The 15,124-nt window shown below is 41.7% G+C and overlaps 1 protein-coding gene across 1 annotated transcript in view; it reads left to right on the top strand.

Moving 5' to 3' along the window:
* tenm1 (teneurin transmembrane protein 1) overlaps nt 1–15,124 on the top strand; it is a 194,627-nt gene that overhangs the window by 159,359 nt on the left and 20,144 nt on the right. Inside the window, exons 23-25 of the mRNA XM_022205180.2 lie at nt 4,429–4,583; nt 9,572–9,655; nt 10,118–10,312. Of these exons, the coding sequence (XP_022060872.2) occupies nt 4,429–4,583; nt 9,572–9,655; nt 10,118–10,312 (434 nt within the window). The remainder of the gene's footprint in view (nt 1–4,428; nt 4,584–9,571; nt 9,656–10,117; nt 10,313–15,124) is intronic.

The raw sequence follows: 15,124 nt of genomic DNA on the forward strand, positions 1-15,124 counted from the left end.
CTCATCATGCCCCTTTGTCTTATCACCACCTTTCTTCTCTTTCCCACCTCTTTTGGCACAATGCGTCGTTTTTTTTTCTCTCTCTTTGGCTGCGTTTCTCCCCTAAAATCTGAGCTGAATGTGAATATTGTCACTGTATCATCCTCTCCTTCACTCCACTCCCTCTGTTTTCTTCCAAGGTCACCGCAACTCGGTCTAATTCACTTTTCTTTGATGATAAAATCCAGTCCCAACTTTAGCCAAATGTCCGTCTCCCTCTGGAGTTGAGATTTATCTCAATTACTTCTCCACCAGTGTGTCTGCCAGATTCTAAACATGAGTATCAGAGTGCCAGGTTCACCCAGGGAGACACGGTAAATCTTTTGATGTCTTGTGAGTATCCATTGGCTTTACGGAGGGGCTGTAAATTCCCCTAATGCAGCACACTGCTTTATCCACAACAGCAGGAAATCCAGCCTCTGACAAGGAGAATGCAGACTAATCTACTGCCTTTTCAATAAACATGGTGAAATACTCTTAAACAACATATAAACCGGTGTAAATCCGTTCACCGATGCCCAGCAATAACAGCAATATTTCTTCGTTGTTGTAGTTTGTGTGAGGATGAATTTAGCCAGCCTGGATGAGATTTGTGTGAACATTGGACTTGCAAATCAAGAGTATGCATGCTGAGGATGTCATAAAAGAAATAAAATAGTTAAGAGGACAAGTTTAGTATGGAAGTCAATGGCTCCAAAGTAAGAAGAAAGACTAATATGCTGGCACATTGGGAAAGGAGTGAAATCAGTATCGAGAGAGTTTCTGACTGCCTCGGCACATCTTTGTGCAGGATTTGTGAGCGCCAAGATCAAGGACAGGTTTAGGGTAGAAGTGTAGGAGGAATGGATGAGAAAGCGAAAGGAAAGTAGGAAGAGTCCGAGGATGGCGTTGCAGCAGGGAGGAAGCGGCAATTTTCAGGCCTAAGTAGGCTCAGACTCCACAGTGGGTTGAGACGTCCCTCCTGCATAATGCCAGGTGACAGGAGGAGAAATGGCAAGGCCAAGAGGAACAGAAGGAGGGATAAAAAATGGGCTGAACAGAGGAAAACAGAGCCCAGACATTACCGAGGGGTCAGAGTTCACTGATTTGATTAGCACTCACAAGATACAGGGGCAAGATAGCGCAACAAACAAAGGAGGAGGAGGGGGAAGAAAGAGGGGGGAAAAAAGGAGAGGGAGCGAAACGAGAGGCGAGGAAGATCAAGTGGGGAAGGCTGAGGAGCAGGGTGACGCTGGAAGAGGAGAGGAAAGGTGTTGTTGGAGGTGGGGGAGGGTTGAGGCTGTGTGGGTGGTGTAATCTGTCTGTGTCAGAGGGATGATGAAGGGGCCAGGAGGGAGAGCTCTGCAGTTCACCTTCTGGCCTCTGGAGGAAACACACTGACCCTGGCCCTCCCTCCCCTGCCCGCCTCCCTTCTCCAGCGCCGCTCCACCTGCACGATTTATGACTCACGGGGTCGGCCCAGGGTTGCTCGGTCTGAGGACGTTTGTGAATCTAGTTGTGGCGGCGCCGAGGAGCCATGTTTGTGTGTGAACAAAATCACGTGTAAAGACAGCTATTGTATGTCAAGGAGGATGAGACGTTAGTGCTACCTGGGGAAAAAGGGAGGCAGTGATTCCTATCCTAGGCTCAGAGAGTGAACACGGACGCATCCCCGCATAATCCAGTATGACAAAGCTTGAAGGGAGAAAGACTGACAGAACCAGAAAAAAAAATTAAGGGTAAAAAAACGAGATGACTGGATGAGGGAGGGGTAGCTGAAGCTCTGCTGCATACTGATAGGGTCACTCCATTGTCCGTTTTTTATCATGATATGCTTATGCATGGTCAGATCACTCGTTGAATCTCTTCGAGAAGTTTAATTCTCCGGAGATTTGCTGCAAAGGAAGGCAGATAATGGCTGAGGAAGCTCGTTATGAAGAAACAAAGCAAAAGCAGTCATTTGTAATGGTTACCTTGTGCTGTAGAAAAGTTTGAAGTGCCTTTTCTGTTGTTTTCTGACATTTTAAAGTCGTACTAATCAATATTTTTGTATATGCAATGTCTTAAGTGACTGTGTGATGAACCCATACAAATATAATTATCACCTGACTCAGCAGTTCCCCTGCTCGAAGAAGTGTTTTAGCATCTCTCATTTATCTTGTTTTGGTTTTATGACCTACAGTTTTAATGTTTTGGTTTCACACACTGCTCTCATCAGTCTCATTTCTAGCTTCACCAGGCAGCTGTTTGGAGCAAAAGCTCTGAAAACCCAATATATATCGCCTGTCTTACACTAAACGGCGCATAGACAAAATTGGCGATGAGCTAATGAATATAGTGCAGCACTTAGCTGCTAAAAAGTCCGATATTTCCCTCAAGAGTCGGTGGAAACCCGAAAAACAATGCTAAAATGACAATAAACACTGGATTTTCATTTACCAAGTGACTGGTATTATGATTTAAAATGTCTGCTGGGTGTGCCATTAGGCAAACGTTTGCCAGCATGTTTTCCATAAAAACGTCATACAGTGAAAATATATAATGCCACCAAGAGATCAAATAATGTCGTTAATGCAGTTTGAACCCTCTGACTGTATCACATTTTTGCTCACTGTGGGCTCATTTTTTACTGCAATATAAAGTCATCCACCTCTATGGAAACAGCACAAACATGGCGATAAGTAGACAAGACTCAAAATGACCTTTTGAACAGGATTACAAAGGTAGAGTGCCATAAGTCATTAAAACAGAAACATTTTAATAAAATGTCTTTAAATGTTTATCTTGCAAAAAATAGAAAAACCTGGAACCAACATGTACAATATTTTAACAAGTGCCTACAGGTGTTAGAAATGCTGGAAAAATAAATGGTGACTTTACATACCATAGCTATTTTGCTACTTTAAGTTTATTGGGTTCTATACACACCCTGCTGTTCAGCTTATATTTTGTCAGGTGACTGTTGGTCACAGCCGAGTCACAAATAATATCTCGGTTTCACTAAGAACTGCGGAATTTTTTGTTTTTTACAAAATCTAGTTAATGCAAATGGATTATGTTTTGGCTAAATCTTAAATGAAAGGTGTCAAATAAAGTGATTTTGATTAAATGTCACAACTGTAAGCTTTGACTGGGATAGTGCTCCAGAGGAAAAGGCACATCACAGATGTGTAATTCAGGGACAGCGTGAAAGTTCAATATCCAAAAAAATTATTCCTTTGTGTATTTTCTGTTTCTCCTTTGTGAATCAAATTTTAGACAATAAAACACCTTTCAAGTCCACCAGCATGTTAGAGATGGAGTGAGTGGAAGACAAAACAAGTAGATTAATTGTAAAAATAATCAACTGATGCATCTATATGTGAATCTGCTTGCATATTTCCACCATGCCTCTGTATATCATGCGAACAGTACATAGTGTGCCGCATTTACACCATTTCCTTTTGTGATTGATTGTGACGTTGTTGAATTTAAGCACACTTCTTCTCCATAAAATCATCTGAGGCATGATTGAGATAAAGGGACAAATACATACCTCTGACATGACTTAGTAATAAGCCATAAATAAACCCTATTTTGTAAATGACACATTGATGAGCCACATGCACTGGAGACGGCAAGTAGGAATACTAAAATATGGCTTATTGTCACAAATGCTAAGTGAACGCAATCAAGGGGGAATTGGCAGCGTGCAGTACGAGAGGTGAGGGTTGAGTCGTGGAATATTATTGCCGAGGCGCTGAGTCAAAGGCCTATTCTCTGTATGGAGATGAGACAGGGATGAAGGTCGCTCCTCATCCATAACAGATGATTCATAGTCTGCCCTGACCTTTAATACCTGGACTTACCTCTCTGCCGTTCTCTCTCTGCTCGCCGTCTACTGCAGAGCTGCACTGCAAGGAGAGTTCAAGTATATGCTGTTCGCAGCAAAAACACACAACTGGCAAAGCTTGTGTCCATACGTGCCGTGCAAATACAGACATTCACGTGCGTGTTTGAAGTGTGGATACCCATTTATAATGCACATTTGTGCGAGCGTCAAATGTCAAAAGTTCACTGCGGCACCCTGCTCGCATCTAATGTGACAAATAACTTCTTCCTCCAGTTGCATTGTTCTAATCCCTTTAGTGGGCTCTGGAATGGAAATATAATTACATTTCTGTGGTGCAGTGCCTTTGATAAGACAGCCGCTTGCTGAGCTGAATGTCTAACTGAGTTGGATGCCTCTCCGAAGCCCTCTCCTCTCTGCACTTTACTTCTCTGCCTTACTTACTCCACTCCATCTCCTCTCTTCCTGTCTCTCTCTCTCTCTCTTTACATTTTCTCCTTTTCCCCTTTCGTTCTCTTTACTCCCACTCGCTGTCTCTGTCATCTCCTAAAGCTCATTCTGCCTCTCTCTCATCCGCCCAGGTATTGCAGTGGATAAAAGAGGTGTTGTCTACTTCGTTGATGGCACCACCATTCAGAAGATTAATGAGAGGGGTTTGCTCTCCACTGTGATTGGCTCAAACGGACTGATGTCGACGCAGCCGCTAAGCTGTGATGCACGCATGGACATCAGCCAGGTAAGCTAACGATGCTGCAGAGTTAAAATGAGTAGTAGGAAAGCAGAAGCCACGTTTGCTCTGAAATTTGCTCCTGCTGTGTCAATAGTCTGTCGAAAAATAAGTCTCCTGCAGGACTTCTGGGGCAGCTAATTAGTCAGTAAATCAAAGTGGCAGTCAATCACAAAGTGTTTGTTGTTCAGTTGCAGTCTGTGATTGTTTTGAATTTGAAACTCTTCAGCAGAAACTCTGTGCGACACCTCAAGACCAAAGATAGCTGCTGCACAGGTTTGATCAGCCAGCCTTCAGATCACACTGCTAACTTATATCAGGCCTATTAGAGCAGATGATAAATTATAGATGAGCTACTGGCTCTATAGAGGGATCTCTGCCCACGCATGAGGATGCAAGTGCCTGTGTATGTGTGTGTGAATATGCGTGTTCAGGCCGGGTGAGCTCCCAGAGGTGCTATTATATGTCTTTAAAGGGGCCTGTGCTACCTTACAGTTCATCTGTGTGTTAGTCATAGGTCTGATTGCATCCAATCACATTCTTCCTCCATGTGTTTGTTCTTATAAACCGCTGTGACCTCAGTGTGCATCACGTATTAATGGAAACTTCTGCATCTCTGAGGAGACAAAAGTTACTGCAGAAATGTATGTTAAATGAATACTGTTGATGGCAAAGTTAAACTGATCTTTGGATTTGCCTCATTTTTTTGTTTAACCCTCTGAACCACACACAGTTTCGGGGTGTCCTTTTTTTTTTTTTGTCTTGCGGTGGAGTTATGTGACCTTCGGCATCCATCCTTCCTTCCTTCCTTCCTTCCTTCCTTCCTTCCATCCTTCTATCTGTGCACAACATTACTCAGAAAGCGGATCAATGTATTTGATGAAATTTTCAGGGAAGATCAGACAGGACATCAGGACCAGCTCAGGCCCGCTACATGTTTGGGTCAGGTGATTTGGTATCTGTACATAATGTACACATGTGTAACACATGCCTGTGTTCAGTGCGAGGTAAGGGAATGAACAGTCTTGGCAGAGTACTGCTCTCTCTGAGTGCTTTTCTTGTTGACTCACTGTCAGCCCATTTTTTTACTGCGATATGAAGTCCTTCACCTCAGTGGAAACAGCGCAACCATGACTAGATCCAGAGAGAAGTATAACAAAGCTAATATTTTACATAAATTACCAAAATTGGAATCGTCTTGCAAAATATTGCCAAATGTCTACAGGTGTTACCATTACTGGAAACAAATCACGATGAGGATAATTTACTATTTTTATTTTTAAATAGTTTCCACATTTCTCTGCATTGTGCTCTGTGTAAACACAGCTGGAAGTCCCTGAATTTAAATTTTTTGTAGCATCAGTGTTGTTTGCAGTTAAGCGTTATTTTATTGGTTTTTGCAGGTTCTGGTTAAAGCGCATACTTATTTGGGGGCATTTTGTACATATGAGACGTAGAATAATGTGATGCTTAACTGAATAATAATGAAATGTCACAACTTGAAGCTTAGATTTAATTCGTTTTCCCAATGGAACAGCCTGTCACAAATAGGTTGTTCGAGGGCAGCAGGAAGAACATTATGATTCTTTTTTTTACAGTTTCTGTCTCTGGCAAATGGTGTAATTGTGGAGATTTTCTAAGAACAACATGTCCTTCACACCCACCAGCGAGTTTTAGAGTTCAGAGGGTTAAGGAAGTATAAACCACAGTGGTGTTGTAGCTGTACTATACTGATACAAGACTTTTTCAACTCTTTCACAATAGCACGAAGCATCAGATGTCAGGTGTTAAATATTACAGCAATTTGTCCACATTCAAGGTAAATTCCCGCTTGGAAAGTAGCAAGCTGTGCTACCCGGCTTCCACTAAGAATGTGCAAACTCTGTAGTTTAGCTTCTTACACTAGAACTGATTCACACTGTCTCTTACTTTCTGTTAGTGCCACCTGCTGAGTCATCTGCAGCTCATGTATGCCTGCACAGGGCGGCTCGCTACTGTTAAACTGTCTTTCTTTCATGCCAAAATGTGCATCAATTGGTAGCCCTGAGACCACAGCCGTCTGTATTTTATCCTGTAGTCTGAACTGAAATGAACTTAGAAACCAAGATCTGTCATATGGAGTTATGCAGTATCATACAGATTTCTGAAATCGCAGATGGTCCTAATTAACAGCTAAGAATATCATCTCCCCAGCTGGTGCAAAATATACCCAAATACTGTACTTAAGCCGAATTTTGACAAACTGAGTTTATGCCAAATGTGATGCTCCCACTTTACCACAATTCAGAGACAGACACTGTATATTTCAGTCCATTACATTTATAAGAAACATACAGTTATTACTCCGCCAAGGAACATGGTGGAGTTATGTGACAGTCGGTGTTTGTCTGTCTGTCCGTCTGTGCACAACATTGTTTAAAAACGTAATAACAGATCTAGATGAAATTTTCAGGAAAGGTCAGTAATGAAACAAGGACCAACTAATTAGATGTTGACAGTGATGCAGCTTATAGCCTGGATCCATAGATTTGTTGAAGATTTCTGTATCATTGCCAGATATCGGCACAGCGACACTTATAGGGGAACTTCGTTTTTTTTCAACCTGGGGTCTGTTTTCATATGTCATTTCATACATGTGAGTGATGGAGAAATGAATTTTCGACATAGCTCCAGTATTTAGCCATGCAGGCAGCTTCGCAGCTCAACTAGCAGTTTAGCTAGCGAAAAGTATGGGGCAACTTGCCCCCCTGCATCAAAGTTCGCCCTAACATGCTTTTTTTCCCACGCTGACCGGCTCGGATGGTCTCAATGAGTGTCCCACAACATACTAGAGATGAGAAGTGAACAAAAACCTCCACATTACTTGGCAATTGCTATTTGTTGTGGTCTGTATCCAAATCTCGGGACGCTAGAAAGCAAATCTTGTTCCGAAATCGCGCGATAGCTCGCACCAAAACACTGGTTTTGGTGCGAGCTATCGCGTCCTGAGATTTGGATACAGACCACAACAAATACCGATCGCCAAGTAATGTGGAGGTTTTCGTTCACTTCTCATCTCTAGTATGTTGTGGGACACTCGTTGAGACTATCCGAGCCGGTCAGTGTGGGGAAAAAAAGCACGTTAGGGCGGAGTTTGACGCGGGGGGGCAAGTTGCCCCATACTTTTCGCTAGCTGAGCTGCTAGCTGAGCTGCGAAGCTGCCTGCATGGCTAAATACTGGAGCTATGTCGAAAATTCATTTCTCCATCACTCACATGTATGAAATGACATATGAAAACAGACCCCAGGTTGAAAAAAAACGAAGTTCCCCTTTAACTATAACAACAAGTGAACGCTATATCAGCAGCCTGCTGATGATCACATGATTGAGATCCTACTACAAATCTACCACTGCTGACCACGATTTGTTTTAAAGATTTCATCCATAGGAAATCACACAATGACTGAGCAGCCCTCGCGGAGTACTGTGCTCTCTGAATGCTTTTCTTGTTAGTTATGTTTTATATGTTTAAATTTCCAACTACTGACTTAATTCCTCTATCATTATAGTGTAACACGGACAGCGATAATAGGAGTAACATTAAGACTACCTGTATGATATTGTCTAGGTCCCTTTTGTGCCTGCAAAAACAGCTCTGGGTTTGAAAATGGGACCTCTGAGAGTCTGACAGTGGAATGTTGGCAGCAGACCTTCTGGTTTCTATGGGTTACAGGGTTGAGCCTCAATAAATTAGGTTTGTTTTGTCCCGGAAATGCCGCATCAGATTGACAATGTGGGAGATCTGAGGGCCGAATCAACGTCTTGGGCTCTTGGTTGTGTTCCTCGAGCTGCCGTTTTAGTGTGAGTGCATTATCCCGTCAGGGGTGGGGGTGGTGCTTGGTGCTCAGTTGGTGGTTCATGTCAAAGTAAAATCCACATTAATACCAGGACCCGCAGCTTCCCAGCCGAACACTGCATTGCAACATTAGAAATGTCTTTCACTTCACCTGTCAGTGGCTGATCGGTTTATTTTGGATAGCTTAAGAATATTTTGGTATTTTTGCACTCAAGAAAGATTCTGAATGCATGACTCTGACTATTTCTGCCTCCACTGCTGTCCTCCTACACAGACATTGCACTTCTCAAACCACCAGTAAATGTACAGGAGTGCTATGGCTGCAAAAACAAAAAGAGAATTACAAGCGGTAATGAGGCTTTTTATTAAGTAAGCACACAAGTCATGAGTTATATACTCATTAATAAATATGGCAATTAATTTTGATTTCAGTTTGACTTTTAATTCCACCAACCCAGTTCTGCATGGAGGTAAACTTAACTTCTAGAAGTGATTGTCTGTCATCACCGCAGAGTTCAATATCATGAGCAGGAGGGATTTGATGCATGTCCTCTTTGGCGAGGGACGCGATGAGTCCCGCTTGATGAATCTCTCTACCTACCTAAAATGGGGTTTCGGAGTGAACCCTCTTCTCTCTCTCATTTGACAGAGCCTATAATTGGACATGTCAGTGGCAATTTACCATGATCCATTTATTTACCAATCCATCCTCAGAGTCATCAATCACCTGATCCCTCAGACGCACTGCCTCGTCTCCATAGCAGACACAGCTCGCTGTTTGTGTGTTTGTGAAAGACGGACGCTGATGTGGGTGGCTTGTGCGCTAGTGTAGGTTTGTCTGGCTTTGACCCCCACGGTGTTAGCGGACAGGGTGTGCTATTTGAGCAGGCAGCGATCATGGTTATTGGATGACATTTGGAACAATGCCGAAGCGAGCCGGCTGTGAGTCTTGAATAAACACGGGGAAGGCTCCCTGCCCGCCGCTGACCTTTGCATGAGCATGGAGGGTCAGGAGGCCTAATACTATGTTATTAAGGAGATATTATTTGTATCACCTGGATCTGACACTTGTGGGCAATCACTGCCTAGGCTGTCTTTGCTCTTTCGGTCTCAGTTTTGATAGAAATACAGTAACTACATGCTTAGTGTTTCCTCCTACAGGTGCGTCTGGAGTGGCCTACAGATCTGGCCATCAACCCCCTGGACAACTCCCTCTACATCCTGGACAACAACATAGTCCTGCAGGTAGAGAAATAGCCCTAAATACATGCACACACACAACGAATTCCTAAGCCAGTTTATTATTCTTACTTTTCTGGCACCATACAGTGAAAGAAACGAGTGATAAAATATTTCTCACAAATTGCAGTGCTGTCACTTTACGTGCGTTTAGAGTGAGTGAGGCTGCTAACATAAAAGAAAGCAAAAGGAGCACCTTGTTAAAGAAAAAATAGCACGTTATCACAGCTCTCTGCAGGAGTTGTTTTTAAGAAAATGTCACTCAAAGGGTTCTCCAAAATTAATGAATTGCCCGTTTGAGCATCTTGTAAAAACTTAATGAGTCAGTAGATGAGGCAGGATGTTTGAAGCAACAGATCAACTCCAGCTTTTGTTGTTCTCAAAGGCTGATTCTGTTGAGCTGATGTAACTGCTGACATTCTGCCTTTTCTTTTGCATAGATAATAAATAATAGTGTGGTTTCTTCAGGTGTCTGAGAGCCTTCAGGTGCGTATTGTGGCAGGACGTCCCATCCACTGCCAGGTTCCGGGTATTGATCATCACCTGGTGAGCCGGGCGGCGGTGCGAGCCACCCTGGAGGCTGCTAAGGCCATCGCCCTGTCCCATCTGGGAACACTGTTCATCGCCGAGACTGATGAGAGGCGAATCAACCGCATCCAACAGGTCACTAAACATATTACAGATCTGATTGAGGTTTGGAGGGCAGCATGAAAATCATTCATTGAAGTGTTAGCCAAGTCATTTATTATTTATTAGTGCTAAAGTTACAACATATTTTCTTATGCAGAGTGTTATTATATTGCTCTGTGCTACTAGTTGAGTCCTGTCTTGCAAAAATTGTGTTCTTCTGCAACTAAATTGCTTTCTCTCCTATGTTGAAATCTTTTCTCCGAGATTACATTTGTTTATAACGTAGCACAAAGACGTCAACATATCTTTGCCATTTAATACATGGCTTTCCAACTGTTGCACCTTTTTAATCAACCAATGTTATATAGAATAGAATAGAATAGAATAGAATAGAATAGAATAGAATAAAATAGCCACTTCATTGTCAACCAGAACATACACTAGCTGGCACACATCGTGACTTAAATTCTGATGCAACAAGCACGCCATCGGACTGATACAAAAACAAAAAAATCTCTCTCTCTCTCTCTCTCTCTCTCTCTATACACACACACACACACACACACACACACACACACACACACACACACACATATATATATATATATATATAGATAGATAGATAGATAGATAGATAGATAGATAGATAGATAGATAGAGATATGAAGAGTTCATTTGCAAAAACAGATAACTCCGTTTTAAAAAAATTTCAGAAAACTTTTATTTTTATTGTTTACTTGAGATAATATCAATCAAACTGAAGTTGAGTGGATTTGACTCAGTAGAAAAATACATGACAAAATAGAGAAAAAATTGATTATTAGTGTTATTATTATTATTATCTCAAGTAAACAATAAAAAAAATGAGTTTTCTGAAAATGAAGTTACCTGTTTTTACAAATGAACTCTTCATATATAGATACTGTATGTATAAATATATATATATATATATATATATATATGTACACACACACACACACACCCGCATACACAGGGAGACCATGCAAACTTCATGCAGAAAGGTCGTGAACCGGGTATCTTATAGCTGCAAGGCAAAACTGCTAACCACCAAGCTCCTGTGCAGCCTCCTAACCAAACAGCTAATGTAATGACAAATGAAAATAAACCACAAGTAGTGAAAAGTTTGGACTCAGAGAAGAGAAATTATCAAGAAGCCTTATTTTGTCGACAAAGATCTAAGTTAGCTGCTTCTGCAGAGATTAGTACCTGAATTTCTTACTACACACATAGATTTTTATAATTCTGGCAAATTTTCACTCTTTCGCCAAATCCTTCTATGGTTTCCCCGCTGTTCAGGAGCTTCAGCTATAATTACTGATCGACTAGGCAGTACAGTAGATGATGGGGTGCCAATTACTATTTGTGTTGGAAGCCGGGGGCTTCAGGAACTTTCAGGTTTTTCTTGAGGCCCCACAGCTGGTGTTTTTCTTATTTTTCCTTGGCAAAAAGGGAAAGACACTTGGAAATGTGTCTACACCGACAAAAACCAAAGTCCTGTGAGTGGGTGAAAGTCCTGTGTTGGACTGATGCCACCACCAGCCTTTCATCCTCCTGGACTGTGGTGGACCTCTGACCTTTACCAACAGCTCCTACCTGCACCCACCAACACTCTGACCCTTCATGCCTACACATTGTAGAGTTCCATTGATTTTGTGGTACATTCTTTTGGAAAATAGAAACATTATTTTACTGTGCAGTATTAATAAATAAATGCATATTTTTCTGACAAAGCGAAATTATAATGACATTCATAATAATTAGTTATTCTTGGGCAGAAAGTATATCCTTGTTTAGTATGTGCAGGAGGAAGTTCTTTATCTTTGAAGGAGAGCTTACTCAGGAGAACGGAGCAGGTGTCGCCTCAACCCAGAAGTGGCAGATTTATGCCTTGTGTATATCAATGATTTGCATAATTGTTCCAACAAACTCGAGTTTTCTACCATCTTATTCAGTAGCAACTGAGAACTTGTCCAAATGTCAAACCTGCTTTGCTTTTGCATTGTTAAAACCTGCTCTAATCTTATTTTCTTCTTCATTTGTTGACTGCATCCTTCTGGTTGAGATAAATCCCAGGATCAAGAGTGTATTTTTTGATCGCGCATATTCCGCCCGCAGCAAAGTTAAAACCGCTGGTTCCCGCAAGATTTGTGGTGGATCCCAATCCCAATGCAGCTCTTTGATTGAAGAAGAACATTTTCTACCACATCCTACTGATATCTTATCAGGAGGAAATATGTTTCTGTCAAAACATAATTGAGAATTCAGTTTAGTTCTATACAAACATAGTTTTGTAGAGACAAGGTTGCTACTATCCAGTGTACTTTAAATTGCACCTTATTGTATTCTGCTACTAAATCCAAAATTGGGGCCTCCTGCTAAATTCAGTACAGATGTCCAAAAGCCTCAGTGAATGATCACAAGGCAGGAGCCCGTGTAGGAATGTATTTTGTATCTCTTGCAAACAATGACAACAGGAAAAAACAGCTCAGCCAGGGTTGACACCAGCGATCCATCTGCCCCGATGACACTAATTTACCCTCACACTTGTTGCATGACAACCCCCGCTGTGGTCAGGTTGTTTGCGAAACAGATGCTGAGCAGCGAGGCAGCGTTCACATTCTGTTTTTTATACGTGAGCTTACATAACACTGATGCATGCAAAAACAAACCAAGAACGTGTTTTCATTGTAGAAGGGGAAAAAAGAAAGTTGCGGCCATTAGCTCCATTAGCTAGCAGCATGCTATCAGAGGACTGCAGCATTTTGACTCCAACATCACAAAGATACTGCCTGCTGGACTCAATCAATAGTCCCTTTGTGGTCTGCTGCACCATGCTGGGTCCATGTGAAGGCAGACAGGAACATAAAATGTCTCAGATGCCTTTTTGATGGGGACCAGCCAGTCATATTGAATAGGGCAAATGTCTTTTTTCTTTACGCTATTCGTCACACCTATATCATGTTGGGCTTTTCTAGGACTGTATTTATCAAGCGTCTCAGGGATCATTCAGACAGAAAGTCAAACTAGAACTAAAGAAAAAATCCACTTGTCAAGATTTCTGAAGGTTCCTACAGTCAATCAGCAACAGGTACAGCTTTGAGAGAGAATGACACTGTTTCATGACACTGAACCGTGAAATAGAATTAATGATGATGTGCTTTGAGATATGTGATTATAATGTGGTGAGATTTTTCTCTGCAATCAGCGTGTTCAAAAACCAGTCAGGCTGATGCAAATACAGTGTGATGTAGAAGAGACTATGTTAAGTACAGAACACTCCCAAGACAAACTACATGCGCAAAGGTACATGTGACAATATATTTTGAACAGCTAAGAAATGACACACAAATTAGGTGTTACATCTCATCTTAAATTGCAGACACCTGCTGCATCTCGTACTGTTTCACCAGCAAGTCTCTTTTTTTCTGCATAACAAGCACCGTTAAATGTGAACGCGCTCTGGCTGGAATACATATTCAGGCGATGCTTTGGCATTGCCTGGGGTGTGTTCTCATGAACCAGACACATCTGTCCATCACATGAACACCCAGAACATTTGGCCAGAACATCAAGGACAACACTTGCGTAACCAATACGTGTTGAAATTTTATTTTAATCCTGTGCAGCGCCAGTGAATTTATTGAATATGCAAATTATTGGAGCTTTGAGGTGCATTAAAATTACAATCATTACATCCCAAATTAGCTCCGTTGTGGCCGTGTTTGTTTGTTTTCAATTAGGGGTAAATTGAGAGAACTTGTTTTCTGTGCAGTGGGTGTAGTTCGGAAGATGGAGCATTTATCGCATTGTGAAGAACTTTGTCATCATTTTAGATTAAAGGTTTATGCTTTCTATTTTTTCGCCACCTCTGGTGGTGAGTGTGTGCTTTTTTTTTCCCCTGCTGCTGTCCCCCATGCTGGGGACACAAAACTGATTAGGACAGCTCTGCAGCAGAATCCTGGAGGACATACGAGCATTTTCCTGGGTCAAGGTGATGAAACGCTTTTACTCCAAAATCTAAAATTAGGACTTTATGTGGAGACTTTTTCCACGTGGAGATGCTTGATAAATACAGATTTTTGAGAAATACTTTAGCGTTTTGGGGGAATCCGCTTATTCACTTTACTAGCGGAGTTAGATGAGGAGATCGATGGTACTTTCTTGTGTGTAAATTAATTATGAAGCTACAGCCAGCAGCTGGTTAGCTTAGCAGAAAGACTGGAATCAGGGGGGAAAACGGCTAACCTGGCTCGGTCCAAAGGTTAAAAACTCCTCGTACCAGCAGCATTAAATCTTCACCTTGTTTTGACACTTTTGCAGACAAATAGAAAACATATCCCGTATCAATTATTGAGCTTTGGAGGTACAGTATAGAAGCACAAGTGTTCAGACTTCTCCTCTAAGTCAGGGAATGAAAACAAATAAATAGTAATAGAGAACAGCTTTACAACAGCACACCTCAAATGAACTTCCCCGAGGGATAATAAAGTTTATATCAAATCTAAATCAAACGCACTGTCTTTCCCAATTAACCTCCAGCAATGCGTGCACCTCTTGGACCTGTTAAGAGGCATCATCCTCCCAAGATTAATCAAAATCAAGCTGTCGGTGTTGCAGTTTTCACCTTCATGTCCCCATCAGGACAATCAGTTTAATTTGTTTGGAGAGCGAGATTTGTCAGTCAGTCAACGAAACCACATTTAGACCAAACTGTGAATGTTCTCATGCATCCAAGAGAAATAATTCTTGCTTTTTACTAAGTTTATTTTGAAAAAAAAGCCCCAGAGATATCATCTGAGATGTTTTCAGTTGAGGTAACAGAAG

This window comes from Acanthochromis polyacanthus, chromosome 10 (assembly GCF_021347895.1).
Source record: "Acanthochromis polyacanthus isolate Apoly-LR-REF ecotype Palm Island chromosome 10, KAUST_Apoly_ChrSc, whole genome shotgun sequence".
In the NCBI taxonomy this organism is placed as follows: domain Eukaryota; kingdom Metazoa; phylum Chordata; class Actinopteri; family Pomacentridae; genus Acanthochromis; species Acanthochromis polyacanthus.